The 18,585-nt window shown below is 36.4% G+C and overlaps 1 protein-coding gene across 2 annotated transcripts in view; it reads left to right on the top strand.

The window, feature by feature from the left end:
• Kdm4c (lysine demethylase 4C) overlaps positions 1-18,585 on the top strand; it is a 171,482-nt gene that overhangs the window by 28,863 nt on the left and 124,034 nt on the right. For both annotated transcript variants that reach the window (XM_028754608.1, XM_028754609.1), the window contains exons 4-5: positions 3,760-3,874; positions 12,331-12,524. In XM_028754608.1, the coding sequence (XP_028610441.1) occupies positions 3,760-3,874; positions 12,331-12,524 (309 nt within the window). The remainder of the gene's footprint in view (positions 1-3,759; positions 3,875-12,330; positions 12,525-18,585) is intronic.

Here is an 18,585-nt window from a genome sequence, read left to right as displayed (position 1 = left end):
AGTAAATAAATAAATAAATAAATAAATCTATCTTAAAAAATAAAAAAAAGTTGACTGTGCTTACAATACCAGACATGAATTTTCTCTTACTAAGCAAGTCTTAAGTTCAATTTATTGGTTATTGCTGAGATATAAGTGCCACTATTGTATCTTTGGTGATAATTTGCTATACTGGTCATTGCTGTAGTTCATTGACTTTACAGCTAGGTAGGAGTACTGGCTCTTTTTCTATTCTGAGCTTGCATAGTAACATCTGGAACTGTGAAAGCTGGTCCTCAAGGTGGAGGCTTCCGAGTAAGCTGCAACTCATATTCCTCCCAGAACATGTGCCTTCAGCAGTAGGGATTCACTTTCCGCCCTTGGGAGGCAACCAAGGGCAACAGCAGCAGCCTATGATGTTTGAGTGTCTCTTCGATTTATCTGACCAACAACTGGAAAGGAAGTTTCTCATGTCTGGTTGTGTGGTTGCTATTAATTTATTGCTCTTGATGGGAGCATTAGTACCCCAAGTGGTATAACTGTTCATGCACACACTCACACATACCCAATTTTAGATAAATATAAAATAGTATGATGTCATATAGCTTCTTCAAACTTTCTTGGTATTATCCTCATACCCACCATAACCCTGCCCCTTTCTCAACCTTAATTGTAATTAGAGTTCTAGGGTTGCCAAGGCAGGAGGTGCCTGGTCATGAGCCTCTCTTTTTAGAACTGTGCCACAGTGAGTGAATGGTTCTGAGAATGTATTGAGTCAGTTTTGAGTAAATTGGCTTTTGGAGCAACTGTAATGGTATGGCAGCATATTAGGATGGACTTGAGCTAGTATTCAGTAGAATCTGGCAGTGTTTACTGAAGTGCTCACTTCTAGCTAGTTTGAATACACATTTCAAATACTTAAAGATGTAAAACTTTAACGTTAATTAACAATGCCAGACTTATCCTTTGTATTATAGCATTCAGGTTTAAAATAAATTCTCAATTAGCCATACAATGACAGATTCTATAGTGCTTAAGTGTGGATACTGCTTTTTTTTCCAGAGGAACTGAGTTCAGTTCCCAGCATCCTTGATGGGTGACTCACAGCTACCTGTAACTCTGGCTCCAGGGAACCTGACAGCTTCTTCTGGACTCAAAGAGAACTCGCATGCATGACATACATTCACAGATACTGATAAATAAATTTAAAAAATGTTCATAAATGTCTATGTCATGTGTGTTCTTGATGCCTGTAGAGGCTGGAAGAGAACATCCAATTCCCTGGAGCTGGAGTTATAGACAATTATGAGCCGCAATATGCATGCTTTGAATCATACCTGAGCCCTCTGGAAGAGCAGCAAGTGCTTTTGACTAAGTCATTTCATCTACTGTGGTTCATAGGGATTTCTGCTCTGCTAGGTTTTCTTTCCTCTCATTCATCATGTTATGAATTTATCTCTTTGCTTATTTTCTTCATGAAAAAAAAAAAGGTATTTGTCTTAGTTATTTTTCTTGTTGTTGTGACAAAATATCCAGATAAAAGTTAAACAAGGAAGAGGTATTTGGTTTAAAGTTTCAGAGGATACAGTCTATAGTGGCTGAGAAAGCCATGCTCATCCATAGTCAGAATGAAGACCGGTAGTGAAGACTGGTCTCACCTTGCTTTCTTCTTTTTATTTAGTCCAGAGTAGAACTTTCCACATTTAAGGAAGGTCTTCCCATTTAATTTATTTTAGGTAATTTCTTATAGACATGCCTAGAAATGTATGTTTTTAATGATTCTATATCCTGTTAGGTTGAACTTCAATATCTGTTATAACAATATTACTGCTTAAAATATGAAATAATTCAGAGAAGTATATTTCTTTAATTATTTTGTGAGAGAAAACTTTTTAAAACGACATTTTAATTTTTTCCTTTTATGTGTATGGATATTTTGTCTGCATGCATGTCTCCATATGATTCGTATTAAATGGCTGCAGAGGCCAGAAGAGGGTATTACATCCTCTGGGATTGGAGTTGCATAGTCTGTTGTGAGCTGCCTTATGGGTAGTGAGAATCAGACCCTAGTCCTTTGCAAAAGAAGTTAATGCCTTTATGGCTGAGACATCTGTTATCAATCAGGATTTATTGTTTTATCTGGATTATGTGCATATTCATATGTGGCTATGTTCATGATTGCCAGTACTCAGGGGGACCAGAGTTGTTGGATTCCTTAGAGCTAGAACTACAGGCAGTAAATAGCCTATTGTGGGTACTAGCAGCCAAACTTGGGTCCTCTGCTAGGGTCCTCTGAGCTCTCTCTTTATACTTTTTTCCCCTACACATAGGATTTTATGTAGTTCAGGCAGGCCTTGAATTTACCATGTAGCCAAAATTGGCCTAGAACTCTTGATCCTAATGACTCTGTCTCTTGAATGTTGAAATTATAGGCATGTACCATCATGTTCAAAAAGTTAATTGTTAATTTTAATAATTTGATATACAATTTCTTAGGCTCTCTTTCTAGTCCAAGTTGGCCTTAACTCTTGATGTAGCTAAGGTACCTTTTCTATAATTTATGGTTTTCCTTTTGTCTTCCAAGTGCTGAGTTTATAGGGATGTGCTACCATGACATACTAAGGTAATTCTGGGGATTTGTTAACTCTGCCGTCCTGTCTGATAGACAAGCAGTTTACCAAGGAGCTGGGTTCCTACCTCCAGAGTTCTGTTTTTATTTTAATTTTTTTTTTTTTAAAAAAGCAACGTGATTACAGTGTACACACTAATTTCTAAACTGGTGTAGTCAGTATGGAAATATTTTAATGTCATTACATAGAAGACCTACCTTATTTTATGTTTTAATCATTAATTACTGGCTATTCAGTCTGATAGGTAATATTCATTATCAAATTGACAGGACCTATGATCACCTAACACAAGTCTCTGAGCATGCCTGTGATAGTTTATTTATATTAGATTAATTGTGATGGAAATACCTACCTTAACTGGATAGTGCCTTTGTATGGGCTGTGATCCTGAAGTGGAATATAAGGAGAGCTGTACTGAAGATTAGCATTAATCTTTCTTTGATTCCTGAACACAGATGATGATCAGTCATCTCAAGCTTCATTGCTAAGTGAGCCCTGCTTTTGTCAGGGTATTTATCACAGCTATAGAAAGTAACCCTTACTCATTGTGTTTCTAGCTATTCTACTGTATACCTCCTCCATTTGTCATTGTCTGCAGTTCTGTGCTGGTGAGAGGAATTTATAAATTCAGTTAGAGGGCATATAAAATTTTGACATGATATGTGATGAGAAATTATGTTCTGGAAAGATTGTGCTAGTTTATTCTTCAACTCTAACTACATAAGTTTTTTTTTCCTTTTTTTCCCCCCTATCATTAGTATATTAGGCAGCACCAATCCAGTAACTAGAGTATCTTATCTTAGTTTTACTGTCTTAGAATTTTATAGTTTTTTTCTCAATTTTCTATAGATGTTCTGTTTCTTTTTCTACATAAATTTGTATAATGATCTTGTATAATTGATTAAATATTTTAGAAATAATTTGAAAGCTAAATAATGATGCCTTTATTTGTATGTTTTGGAAACCTGATAAAGAATATAAGAAATTCTATAGAGCTTTAAGTATAAAATCATTTACATATATTACTCATTAACTTTGATACCATGAGAGTATGCAATGTTTTCATTTACAAAGTAAATTAAATTAGATGGGTAGAAAAATCTTAAAATTGCCTTACTGGTTTGTGGTTTTTACTTTTAATTTTTTATAGATACTGTACTCCAAGATATATGGATTATGAAGATTTGGAACGCAAATACTGGAAAAACTTAACTTTTGTGGCACCTATTTATGGAGCAGATATAAATGGGAGCATATATGATGAGGTATATTTACACTTATGTTGTGGCTTTTAAAAGATTTTTTGGTGATATTGCTTTTGCTTTCTATTTTTAGATAGCTTAGAAGTACTCAATTGTATTTATTTTATTCATTATGTTTTATTTATTAGTTTTGTATCTGTACTTTTTAAATATGAGAGGAAAAAAAACAGTAGGATTTTTTCCTTCTTTTTTTCATTCCCTGCCTATGGCTCACTTTTCCTGTTTTTATTTGTTTGTTTGTTTTGTTTTTTATATTGTTGTTTATTTTACATTATGTGCATGGGTGTATCTGTGGGTGAGGATATGCATATTTGTATGGAAGCTTGTGGAGGTTAGAGACATTGGATGTCTTGGAGTTTAAGTTACAGGTGGTTGTGAGTACTCTATGAATATCCAGGTCCTCTGCAGGATCAGCATTCAGTATTAAACACTGAGCCATTTTTTTCTGTCTCCTTCCCCACACCTTCTTCCCTTTGCTGTCTTTTGAGTCAGTGTCTTAGACAGTTCAGGCTAGTTTAAAACTTGCTGCTTAACTGAGGATGACCTACCTGTTGCCATGCTACAACTGTGACAGATGTCAACTAATTTATAGGATATATTGAGGTTGTCATAATTTCTCTAACATTACTTACAATTAGTTATAATAATTCTTCTTCTCCTGTATATAGGATATAGTGATGAATTACTCTTTTAGGGCTAGAGATGCAGGTCAGTGACAGAGAACTTGCTTGTCATGTATGGCATGACATTTTGCAGTCGTGAGTTCAATTCCTTGGGCTGCAAAAACAAGCAAGCAAATAAATAAATAGAGGATGAATAAATTTCATTGTGTAGTTAATAAGCACATGAATTGTAGGGTATTTTTGTAGTAAATATTTTGTTCCCTAACAGTCTTCCTTGTTCTCTGTGCATTGACGTACATTGTTAATCCTTGCCTTAGTATTAATTTAATAAAACTTTTTTTCAAAGTAAAATAAGTTGAAAAGTGCAGATCTTAGGGTTTCTGTTGCTACAACAAAACGTCATGACCAAAAAGCAAGGTGAGGAGGAAAGAGGTTATTTCTTCCATATTGCTGTTCATTATTGAAGGAAGTCAAAACAGAAATTTAAACAGGCTAGGAATGTGGAGGTAGAGGCCATGGAGGAGTGGTGCCTCTTTCTTATGGCTTGCTCAGCTTGCTTTCTTGTAATACCCATGACTACTAGCCCAGAGATGACACCACCCAAAAGGGACTGGGCCCTGTCCATCGATCACTGGATAAGAAATGCATTACAGATGGATCTTATTGAGGCATAAAGTTGTCATAAGACTAGCCAGCACAGTACATAAAACACAGATTCAGAACATCATGACTTCTTGTACATCAACATTTTTGTGTCATTTCTGACCTCAAGAAAGAATTTTTTCAGCATCCTTTTTCCTCTAAGCATGCATTACCTGTTATAGGCTCTTCCTCCAGTGATAAGTATTATTCTAACATCATAGTAACTCTCTCTTTTCTTATAACAACATAGTTCACTGTGGCCTGTTTATGAACTTTATGTAGTTTTAGGTCATTTGGTGTATGTTCTTTCTTGTTTTTCTCTTTCTCACTCTTATTCCTCTCTTTGGACAGTTTCTTGCCATGTAGCAAGGCTGGTCTTGAAGTCTGTCCCTCTGCTTTTTCATCTTTCCATCCCTAGTTCTGGGATTATAACTGCATTGTATCAGAAAACCTTCTTATTTTATTTCCAAATAATTTTTTGAATTATTAGCTATAGTTCATTAGTTTTAATGGCTCTGTGATTTGGCTTTGTAAATAAGCTATAGTTTGTCCTTTTGTTATTTGTTATTAGGGTTGCTTTTATTTTTAGTTTTTAGGAACAAGGCTTCTATGAATCTTCTGGAAATGTTTCCTAAGGCATGGAAACATACTTTCTTGTTGGTATAGATAGGTATGGTTGTAGATAAATACCAGACTGGCTTTAGAAGAAAACATTGCAGTTTATAATCATTCTTTTTGGAGCAGTGTTTGAGTTTTTGCTCTTCCTTAGCCTTCTGTTGACTTTAGCTATTCTGTTAGGTTTAATATCTTGTGTGGGTGTTTTGTTGTTGTTTTGTTTTCTTGTTTCCCCTTGAGACAGGAATTCTTCTGTGTAACAAACAGCCTGGATCTGTAGATCTAGCTGGCCTTGAACTTACAAGTTTTTTGATAAAAGATGTGTACTACCGTTCCTGTTTATCTTGTGTTTAATATCTGCCCTCTCAGGTCCATTGTCGAATACCCTCTCTTACTCTTTTGTTTCTCCTTCTCGTCTCTCTTGTTTTCCATTCTTCCCTCTCTAGTCTGCTCCTTGTTTCTCCCTTCTGTCCCCTCCCCTCTCTTTCCCTCCCCTCCCCTCCTTCCCTTCCTTCCTCTTATTTCTTGTGCCTTCCAGTCCTGTAGCGTGTACTTTCTACCACACTTTAAGCTCCAGGTAGACCACACTACCAGCTACGCCCTGAATCCGCAGATGAAACACACACACACACACACACACACACACACACACACTCATTTTTAACCTGCTCAGCGGCTGGGCTCTTCTAAGCCTCCCACTGGTAACATGTCCTTACCTTTACTCCCAGCCCAACAACTCTAAATCTGCTCTCATCTTAGTAGTTACTCAGTTACTTCCTGTGAAGCCCATTGGTCTTGCTGCCCAAGATGCTTTCAGGCTGCTTTCCCTTTTTACCTACATTTTGGAAGATCTTCCCTATAGCTCTGAGTTTGTTCCCTCTTTCTCTCCCCATCTCTCCATTCTCTTCCTCTCTCCTAGCTTGTGGGAATCTAGAAGTTCCTCCTCTGTCTTGGCCACTGACATCTTTATTGATAGATCAAAAACCAGTTCAGGGTGAGGACCTTCAGAGTCAACAGATTTCTGATAAGAGCATCAGAACCACCCCTCTACCCAGTCCTCCCCAACCCCTCTTTTTAATTAAGACAGAATCTCACTCTGAAGCCCTGCATGACCTAGAAATTGGTATGTATTTCATTTCAGTTTGGCCTCAAACTTCTGGTTATCCTCCTGCATCTGGTTCCCCAGGGCTGGAGTTATAGGTATGCCAACTTTTGATTTTGTTTACTCTTTTTTTTCTGAGGCAGGATCAGTATAGCTGAGGCAGGCCAGCATCACTATGAAGTCTAGTCTGTCATCAGACTAATGGAAGTTCCACCTACCTTCATGCCTATAATTCCAGCTCTTGTAAGGCTGAGGCAGCGAATTCCCAGTCTGAGATTAATGTTTGTCCAAGAGCACCATATGGTAAATAAAGTTCTCTCAGCTGTAACTTTGACTGTCACAAAGCCAAAATTGTTCAAAAAGAAAGAAATAGTTGCTTATCATAATATACTTTTCAGTGGCCAGTAGGATTGTTCTGTGAATACTCACATGTCAGGTAACAACTGGCTGCAATTCTAGTTCTAGGAGATCTGACATTTTCACACAGAAGTACCTGCAGGTGAAGCATCAAGTCATGTAAAATAAAAAATAAAGTTAAAAAAATTAACTTGTGGGATGGAGAGATGACTCAGTGGTTAAGAGCACTGACTGCTCTTTCACAGGTCCTGAGCAAGTGATACCTTTCTTACAGTCCTTTCAGATGAAATGGCATTTGAAGACACATGTCACTTTATTAGGAGAAAATGAGATGACATAATTTAAAAAGTATGTTATTGTATGCGCTGCCTTATTCATTGGACAAAATTAGTCACCACTTGTGATAATATTACAGAAAAACAATGCAGACATCCATGAGTTTTAATGAGTCTTTAGTGCAATCTGATTAACATAAAATTTATTTTGTAGTTGCCCTTGTAAGTATTAGTCCTGCCTTCATCTAGCTGTTTATAATTTTTCTTCTGTCTGTTAAAGTTTGACCAAGCCATGACAAGTGCTTGATTAGAAGTCATTGCTTAGGAAAATGCATGTGTTATTTTTAGGAAATATTCTGCTGTCCTGTGAATAAGATTTTTTTATGTGAGGTACCTGGATGGAAAGGTTGACATGTAATGGAACTCAGTAGATAGCCTTATATTATTTTTTTATAACTTATTTTATTTCACATGTATGAGTGTTTTGCTCACATATATGTCCATGGATTACATGTGTGCCTGGTGCCTGGTGTTCATGGAGGCCAGAAAGGGATTTCAATTCCCCCAGAACTGAAGTTAACAGATTGTTGTGAATCACCATGTGAGTGCTAGGAATTGAATCCAGGTCCTGTAGAAGAGCAGTTACTGCTCATAAACTCTGAGCCATCTCTCCAACCTCACTTTTCTGTTTTTTTATAAAAATCTTTTAAAAACATAATTTCTTTGTGGGCAATATATCTTATTATTTATATATAGTGATGAATAGTTCAAACTAGTCATGCAGCCAGCAATCAGGACATCTCACTGATTTTCTTTTCATAGGCCTTCTTTTTTTCTATTTGAATCCCATCACTTTCAGTTAGCCTGAATTGTATGCTCATTTCTTAACTTGAACACCACCACATGCTGCTTCTCTCTCTTTCTTCCCCTCTCTCCCTCCCCCCCCCTTATTTATTCACATACACATACTTTTTGGGTATCCTGTACTTTGTGGATAGTATCCATGTATAAATGACTACATACCATGCATGTCCTTTTGGGTCTGGGTTACCTCATTGAGGATGATATTTTCTAGCTCCATGTGTCCTGTGGTATTGTGGAGCATCTTTTGGCATATGCCCAGGGGGATGTAGGTGGTTTGGGAGGTGGTGCTCAGGCTAGCAGGCTACATCAGGACTGACGATAAGTTTGGGGAAACTGGCATGGAGAACATGAAGGAGAATCTAATTTCCTTACATGAGTTTCAGCGTAGTCTGGCAGCTGTGGGTCCCTAGTAGAAGAGGTGCAGTGGATTGGCACAGTGATAAAGAACTGAAGATGTGCTAGAAGGAAATGAGTGGGGCTTTCAGGAGCATGGGGCAGTCTTGGGTTTGTACTAAGAGGCTTGGTGTAGCATTGCACTATTAAGAAATGGAGATGGATTGGGAAGTAATGTTTCTGTGCATAGAGTACAGCAGGACTACGGACCCTAAGGGGCAAGAATTTCAGTGACGTAGTTTGTTTCTTATTTATATGGTCATTCAGTTTATTATTATGCTCATTTATTAACTTAGATTAGTTACTTCTGTAAAGATTTTCAAATAGGGCTCTTACTAAAGTGTATGGACTGACGTCAAGTTGGATTTGAGTTAAGAAATGGGATACTATAAATACAGGAGAAAAATCTACATAATTTTATTTAACTTTTATGAGGTCTCTTAAGATTAAATCTGCATTTTAAAGTTCTCAGCATAGGGCTTCAGTTGTAGATAGAACAGTTATTTAGGGAACTAAAATGTTTAAATACTTTCTTCTTTTTCTTTTCCTCCTCTTCCTTCTCTTCTTCTTTTTCTTCCTTCTCTTCTTCTTCCTCCTCCTCCTCCTCCTCCTCCTCCTCTTCCTCCTCGTCCTCGTCCTCCTCCTCCTCCTTCTTTCCTGCTTCATCAGTATTTTTCCTTACACAATAGTGTGAATTGACATATGTGTTCAATTTTGGATATTAGACTTTGATTATGAGTAAAGTATTGGGGAGTCAACAAAATAGTTTGCTGAAACATTCTACATAGCTGTGAATTACAGTAAATTAGTTACTGGTTGGTAAATTCTCTTAAAATCAGAATATTTTTCTATTTTTAAGTGTTTTTAGTATTGTTTTGTTTTTATGAGACAACGTATTTTAGCTAATGCTGGCCTTAAACTTGCTATGTAGGCTAGGTAAACTCATTCTCCTGGCTTCAGTTTCCAAAGTTCTGAAACTATACACATTTACTACCATTCCTGCCACCTTTAATGAAAACAAACAAACAACAGCAGCAAAAATTTCCCCTTTAGTTTTATGACAGTCATTTTAACTATTTCTTTTGTTTATAACCACCTCTATGGGCTAAACAAAACTAAACTATTCCAGTAATTTTACCAGAATTTAGATGAGTTGTTAAAAGCTGAAATTATGTATATAAAATTTTTTGTCAATATATACTGTTGCCTTTTGAGGACTATTCTGAGCACAGGGTCTATGATTTGGAAAAATGTAATTTTTTTTGAGTAGCATGAAATATATAGGACACAGTAGATCACATGCTGCAGTAAAATGGACATGACCAAGAGAGAGCTATCAGAAGGCATTTTTTGCTGTTGATTTCCTAAGATTATGTTTCATGTCTAACAGGGCCTCAAAACTAATGTGCAAATATCAAATGAACAGTAAAAATTTCAGCCCCTGAATGTAAATACATACTAATTATCAGTATTGTATTTCAGGTTATTCGCTTTAAACCAGGATTATTATTTGTCAGGAGCCATAATAGGACAAGCAGGTGATCTTCCTGAGATGGTCTGTTTCAGATTAGTATATAATCTGTGACAGATTCACTCTTATTATCCAGGCCGTAAGAGAATTCATTTTAGGAAAGATTCCTGCTATTATTATGCAGTTCCTGTTATTATTAAACATATATAACAATCACTGAGTAATAACACAACCCTTTGAAGCAGATATCTGCAGATCCATGACGATGTACTATCTTGGTAGTGATACTATATAGACAAATATGTGACTTTTAAAGTCTTAATGATAATCCTGTAACAATTCCTAAAATTATATCAATGACTATTAAGCTCTTTTATAATGGGACTGCTATTAGGTCCTTTTCTGATAGTCAGAACTGCACTGAACTCTGCCAGTCTTCCATGTATCACCAGTTAATTGCTCTTAGATTAGTAACCAGTCTTTCTCCTACTCAGAGCACATTCCAAGAGGTTGTAAAACAATTAACCAAAAGTCATAAAAAGGGGACTAATCATTTATTATAGGTGCTAGGACTGAAGATAAAATAATTGACTGGGTTTATCTATACAGAACTTTACTAATAACTTATTGCTTTAAACCTTCAGTGAACCTGTGACAGGTGATGAATGTTTAGCCAGATAATTAGTCCTAATGGATATGCATGTAAACATTCTCTCTTATAAACTTCTATTTCAATTTATGATTTGATTTTGTGTGTGAACTTTTGATGAACTTTTTAATGTGATTATGTATTCTAAAAGCTGCTTAAGTACTGAGGACAAAGAGAAGAGTCAGAACTGAGCTGAGAAGAATTGAGCTGTGAGAGAGAACTGAGAGAAGTTTTTAGACAGAACACTTTTTAGACAGAACTGAAAGGGCACTAAGGGTAAGAGCATTATTGTGACATCAGAAGTAGAGAGCAAGATTAGAAGGAGAATGCAGAGTAGAATAACTTAGAAACTATATAGGTAACCTAAAAAGCGAAGGAAGCAATGTGCAGAATGCATAGGGAGAAGGAGGAAAAAAGAAGCTGCAGAGCAGGCAGGCTTCTCCTCACCATGGGACAGAACAGGTCCTTTCTTACTAACAAGGCAGGCTTATTAATAGGAACAAGGCTTTTTTCTTACAAACTTGGGTTTAATTCATTTAGCATTAAAAGGGTAGAAGCGTTTTCTTTCATCTATGCAGTAATGATTGGAGCTCATTTTTCATCCAGAATGAATGAGTTCTTTCTGTACTGGTGCTCGGTCTTTTGTTCCATGTGTATATGTAAGTAGGGATGTGTGTGTGTGAGTGTAAGTATGTAATTGTGAGAATGTATGCTTGTGTGTGTGATTAAGTATCTAATTGTGAGAATGGCAAGCGGGGCCCACCTGGTTTGAATGGAAATGCATGAATGCACATGTGTGAATCTGTACATGAACTTTTATGCGTATTTGTCTATGTAAAAGTTTTTCCTTCTGCAAGCTTAAGTTATTCTCTTCTCCTGGTTGAATAGATGTTTATTGCTCCAAACTTCCCCCTAGCCTGACAAGTAAGAGGCATCATGACAAAAGGGAGAGGCTCTAGCAATTAATCCTTTATCTCCTGTTCTTTTAAGATGAGGTGCTAAGTACCAGAGAGTACAGTTTCTGGTCTCAGAGGAACTCAGAAGGCAGGTCAGCTTAGACTTAGATAAATAAACTTTTTATTATTATACAGCAATCCTAAATATCTCAGTAAGACAAAGTCTTACTCTCTGCCAACGCTCTTCCCCTTCAGCTGCCTCCAGAAGAACTGACAAGAAAGAAGGCCCTCCACCGGGGCTGGCCCCCAGCAACTACTATTATTAATCCTTTCATTTCATTGAGAATCATGCAGTTATTGGATGCAATTTTACCTTGATAATTATATATAAAATGTGTTGATAGTAATTTTAGAATAATTCTAATAATAGTTTAATGTAACTTTTGAATATGTGCTATATTTTCCATTTTTAAATAATAAAATGCACAGTGTTGTGGTACCTGATGAATAGCTATTTGATTAGTAGGTACTATTTTTCATTTACTAACATTTGATTTTGCTCTTGCCTCTAGGGTGTGGATGAGTGGAATATAGCTCGCCTAAATACGGTCTTGGATGTGGTTGAAGAAGAGTGCGGTATTTCTATTGAGGGTGTGAATACCCCTTACCTCTATTTTGGAATGTGGAAAACAACGTTTGCGTGGCACACCGAGGACATGGATCTCTACAGTATTAATTATCTCCACTTTGGGGAGCCCAAGTCTTGGCAAGTCACTTGTTTAATATTCACATCCATTAGAGTTGTGAATCACTGATTGTTGTTCATTATTGATGAGAATTTACTTCTTTGATAGAATGAGTGTAAGGAAGTTTTGGGTTGTAATCATATTATCCTTCTTTTGAGGAAGCAGCTTCAAGCCCAGTTGTTTGCTGTGGGCATTTTGTAAGCTGTGGATTGATAAATAATCTTGGTCTCAGTAGTTAGTGATGCACCTTTACGTCTTGAACATTTCTTAGCAGTTACGCATGAGATAGGCATGAAAACCTGACTTCCTGTACGTAGCGACTTAAATAACCTTGATAACCTATTGGATCTCTTCGTGACAAGCCTCAGTTGGTATGTTATGTGTGGGTTAGAAGGACAGGAAAAATGAATCGGGGGGCCTGTTAGCACCCTATAGGAGATAGGATTGGGGAGACTGGCAACAGATTTAAGTTGCTGTATGGTGTATTTATTTATTAAGATAGGGTTTTACTTCTCACTACAGGGTAGCCATTAAATCATAGTGAGTTGCCTGAATGCTGGAATTACAAGTATGAGCTTCCAAACTGGTTTGATATGTGGTTGGTTCTAGAGCCCTAGTCGGCCTGAGCTCCTTAGATAAATTATATAGGCTCTTAGTGATCCTTTCCACCTCTGCCTTCTACATGCTGGGATTTGAAACATCTGATATTCCCCCCCCCCCCTTTATTTTTTCAGTAATGACTTTTAAAATGTATTAGTGTAAATTGACTTTTATGACACATTCATTACCTTTTTGTAGTTATTAAATTATTGGTAATACTGTTAATTTTTTGATTTTTTTTAGGGTGTATTCAATTTCAAACATGTATTTGATTTTTTATAATTTATGTATTAGGCTGACATACAGACAGGAGCACATGTTTTATATTTTTGTCAGTATGGGAGATACCATGGTTTGGATGACCTTCAGGGGTACTTTCCAACATGGAAATACTTGTGTCATAAGAAGAGAATAGCCTCTTCCAGACTCCACTTTGATAGAACATTTTGGAATGATTTGCATATACGCATCCCTTTCTTGCCAGTACTTCTCCTTGTATAATTTATGTTATTTTAGTAAGACCAAAAGTGAACATCTTATTGGTCATAAGAATTTTTTTTACTTACTAAAACTTTATTATAAAAAACTTACAAATAAATTATCACACAGTAGAATTATTTGGACCTAAAATCTACACATCTCAATCAACTTCTATACAGAAAGCAACCACTCTAGGAAACTTCACATTGGGTTTTACACTTTATCAAATACATTTTAATTTATTTTCCTACCACCAAAAAAATCTATGATTATATTGAAACTAGGAACTCAACTAGCTCAATACTTGCTTTTCTGACTCCTGTTTTTTACCTGTATTCAGTTCCTCGCCACGTCCTAATATTTTCCCTTTCTTGTTCTTCTTCCTTCATGCTATTCCATACCCACATGCATATCTATTCACACACGTAAGACTAGGATCTACTTGTGAGTGAGAACACATACTTGTTTTCTTTCTAAGAGTATATGACCTCACTTATTATTATGCATTCTAAGTCCTTCTATGATTCTACAAAGTTAGTGATTTCATTTTTCTTTAGAGGTGAATAGTCTTCTGTTTTATTAATGTACCAGGTTTCTATTATCTATTTATTCATCTGTTGATGGACAATTAGATTGGCTCCATTTCCTTGTTAAGAGTATATAAAGCACCAATAAATATGGGTCTATGGCAAGTTATAGTGTTCGTTGTCTGAGGATATATGCTCAGGAGTTAAATTTCTGTATGTCTTAGTTTTCCACAGCAATTTTATATCTAGTAGAATAGGAGTTTCAGAGCAAAGAAAATTCCACTTACTAGCATTACATGTGAGAGTGTTAATTGCTAGAGATGACAGAATTTAGATGGTGACTTGAATATTTCATTTCTAGACTTGGTTAAAAAAGTGAGTAAGAAGCTTTCAGATTTGGTTTATAGAGAACAAGAACATATCTGAAATATGATGACTACAACCATAAAAGACTTTCCTAAATAGCTCTAAAAAAAAAATGTATGGGACTAGTGCTGTAACATAGCTTAATGGGTAAAAGTGCTTATGGCTTGAGTTTTTGTCTCTCAAACTCACATAGTCGAGAACCAACTCCAGCAATTTATTCCAGCCTTCTCTGACTCTGATTCTGACTCTAACTCTGACTCTGTCTCTGTATGTCTTTCATACACCCTCCCCCGCACAGATCAATAGGTATAATAAAATTTTTTAAAACATTTTTATAATAAAATTTTTCTTATTTGAGCATGACAACTTACAAACGACAAACAATCCCTCTGAACAACCTACAACCACCAACCACCTGTCAGGCTCTAGCATGTATATACCCTCTAAAAAGTTCCCAGAATGCCAAATGTGTTAGACGGTCACAGAAACTATCTGCCGCTGGCAAAGCCATGCTTCTGTTAAACATAAGACCAATTATAGTCAGCTGCTCAAAAGCAGCCACATATCCTCACACGTGGGATTAAACATATTATAATATTTCTGCTTTAAAGAATCCAAACTTCCAGAATTCTCTCTATACCCAAGCAGAATCAGGTAGCTGAGGCTTTTACCTCATAGTGTTTAACTGAGTTTAGCTTTGAACTCGCAGTCCTTCAGTGCTCATGTTCTTAGTGCTAGAATAAGAGAGGCACACTACCATACCTGTTTAATTAAATATTCTTTATACTTCCTTAAACATTGTAAATTGTATACAAATTCTTTTGGATTCTTGTAATGACTTGTTTGCTGTGCATTGACTTATATCAACACACCTATAGAAACCACAAGAAGCCTTATTACATGAAAGTAAAATATTAAATCTCAAATCTGAATCCACAGGGAAAAATGATGAAGTTAATGAAATGTATGTGTATTTTATGGGAATGAAGAATTACACTTGAAAATCAGCAAGATAGCTTATTTTTTCATCTCTACATCCTTTTCAGACTGTTACTCTTGCTGTTTCAGTAACAATTTCTAAAAGATGCATGGTGTTTAATCTCATTTTACAAAAGGAGGGGAAAACGGCTTTCATTATATAGAAGCATGCATAGTAGGGTTTTTAGTAGTTTTGTACACATTATCTCTATGATCCCAAGTTTGTTAATTTTTATCAGTTTATGTTTCAGGACTTAGGGCTTGTGAAGGCATATGTTTGTCTTTGACTCCATTTAATTTAATTACATTTTTAAAAATAGCTATTTATTCCAGGTCGTATTTGGAGATTGGGTCAGATGCAGCAGTGGCTGCTGCTGATTTTCCATGAATAGCGTTGTTGACAATGAGCCCGCATTAGGGAGCGGGAAGGTTGTCTGCATATCTGACACTTGAAAATTTAGTTTATTTTATCTGTTGAATATTTTGGAGTTGATATTATGAAAAAAAGGTTTTTATAAAATTTTAAAAAACTCATCAACTAATACTTCATAATTACCCTTCCATGGAAAACGTATTGTTAGATACACAAAAAATATTAAGGAGGTTGAGAAATATGAAATCTAATTTCTTGAATGTTAATTTTCTATACTTATATCACTGGCTTTTATATTAATGATTTCAGACAGACACGTCTTTTATGCTTATGATTCCCTAGGATATTAATGTTCATAGAAGTGGCTACTGAACCTTATTTAGAATTCTAGATTGAAAAGAATATATATTCTATCACACTTTTTTTTTTAAATAAAATCATAATTTTTACTTATTCACACAGGGGTTATAAACACAAAAAGGCAGGATGTGGGGAAGGGGATGACACTGGAGCCTGGATGTTCAGGAGGTGTACAGATATCTTTCAGAACATGGTATCTGCTGAGTGAAGGTTCAGGGGACATGTCACTGTGACTCTGCCTATGTTTCACTTGTCCTTATCTAAGTTGGTATTATCCGCCAAGGCCACCTATTTACAAGATCTATGACTACTCAGGCTGGTAAATTCCCACAAAAGCTGCCTGTTTAGAATAGCTTATAGCCCTCTGTTTCAATGTTTTTCCACAGAGACCCAAGACTTGGTGTTAGTATACATGTATGACAGGCCTATTGCTGATTTTAGGCCTATGGCTGATTTTAGGCCTTCAGTGTATAGGCAGGGCTGCCCCTGACATCTCCTCCCTTCTCTAAGTATAGAAGGGCTGTGTCGATTCTAACCTTGCCAAGGCGGGGAAAGAGGCCTGACCTCCAGTAATTGAAGGGCTCCAGTGAGACATGAGGGCCATACCCATCCCAATGTCTTTTTCCTGGAGAGGAGATGCTTTTGACATCAACCCCTATGCAGTCAGGCTTGACCCTCAGGAACCCCAGAGAAGGGCTCAGTGTTGTTTTCATTTGCATTTTCCTTACGACTAGGGATGCTGAACACTTCTTTAGGTGCTTCTCAACCATTTGAGCTTCCTCAGTTGAGAATTCTTTGTTCAGCTCTGTGCCCCATTTTTTAATAAGGTTCTTTGATTGTCTAGAGTCTAATTTCTTCAGTTCTTTGTATACCTTGGATCTTAGCCCTCTATCAGATGTAGGGATGGTGAAGATCTTTTTCCAATCTGTTGGTTGCCGCTTTGTCCTATTGACTGTGTCCTTTGCTTTACAGAAGCTTTGTAGTTTTATGAGGTCCCATTTGTCAATTCTTGATCTTAGAGCATACGTCATTGATGTTCTGTTCAGGAACTTTTATTTTGTGCCCGTGAGTTCCAGGCTTTTCTCCAGTTTCTCTTCTATTAGTTTCAGTGTAGCTGGTTTTATGTGGAAGTTCTTGATCCACTTGGAATTGAGCTTTGTACAAGGAGATAAGTATGGATCAATTCGCATTCTTCTATATGCTGACCTCCAGTTGGACCAGAACCATTTGTTGAAAATGCTGTCTTTTTTCCACTGGATAGTTTTAGCTCCTTTGTCAAAGATCAAGTGACCATAGGTACGGGGGTTCATTTCTGGGTCTTCTATTCTATTCCAATACCATGCAGTTTTTATCACTATTGCTTTGTAGTACAGCTTGAAATCAGGGCTGATGATTCTCCCAGAAGTTCTTTTATTGTTGAGAGTAGTTTTCTCTATCCTGGGTTTTTTGTTATTCCAAATGAATTTTAAGATTGCTCTTTCTATCTCTGTGAAGAATTGAGTGGGAATTTTGATGGAGATTGCATTGAATCTGTAGATTGCTTTCGTCAAGGTAGCCATTTTTACTATATTATTCCTTCCAATCCATGAACATGGGTGATCTTCCCATCTTCTGAGATCTGTTTCGATGTCTTTCTTCAGGGGTTTGAAGTTCTTGTCATACAGGTCTTTTACTTGCTTGATTAGATTCACACCAAGGTATTTTATATTATTTGTGACTATTGTGAAGGGTGTCATTTCCATAATTTCTTTCTTAGCCAGTTTATCTTTTGAGTAGAGGAAGGCTACTGATTTGCTTGAGTTAATTTTATATCCAGCCACTTTGCTAAAGTTGTTTATCAGGTTTAGGAGTTCTCTGGTGGAAGTTTTGGGGTCACTTAAGTATACTCTCATATCATCTGCAAATAGTGAAATTTTGACTTCTTCCTTTCCAATTTGTATCCCTTCGATCTCCTTGTGTTGCCTAATTGCTCTGGCTAGGACTTCTAGTACTATATTGAATAGGTAGGGGGAGAGTGGGTATCCTTGTCTAGTCCCTGATTTTAGTGGGATTGCTTCAAGTTTCTCTCCATTTAGTTTGATGTTGGCTACTGGTTTGCTGTATATTGCTTTTACTATGTTTAGGTATGGACCTTGAATTCTTGATCTTTCCAAGACTTTTACCATGAAGGGATATTGAATTTTGTCAAATGCTTTCTCAGCATCAAGTCATATGATCTTATGTTTTTTTTTCTTAGAGTTTGTTTATATGGTGGATTACATTGATGGATTTCCATATGTTGAACCAACCCTGCATTCCTGGGATAAAGCCTACTTGATCATAATGGATAATTGTTTTGATGTTTGGATTCGGTTTGCTAGAATTTTATTGAGTATTTTTGCATGAACGTTCATAAGG

The sequence above is a fragment of the Grammomys surdaster genome, unplaced genomic scaffold, assembly GCF_004785775.1.
Source record: "Grammomys surdaster isolate TR1022 unplaced genomic scaffold, NIH_TR_1.0 126029, whole genome shotgun sequence".
NCBI lineage: Eukaryota > Metazoa > Chordata > Mammalia > Rodentia > Muridae > Grammomys > Grammomys surdaster.
This window is presented reverse-complemented; position numbering and strand designations above follow the sequence as displayed.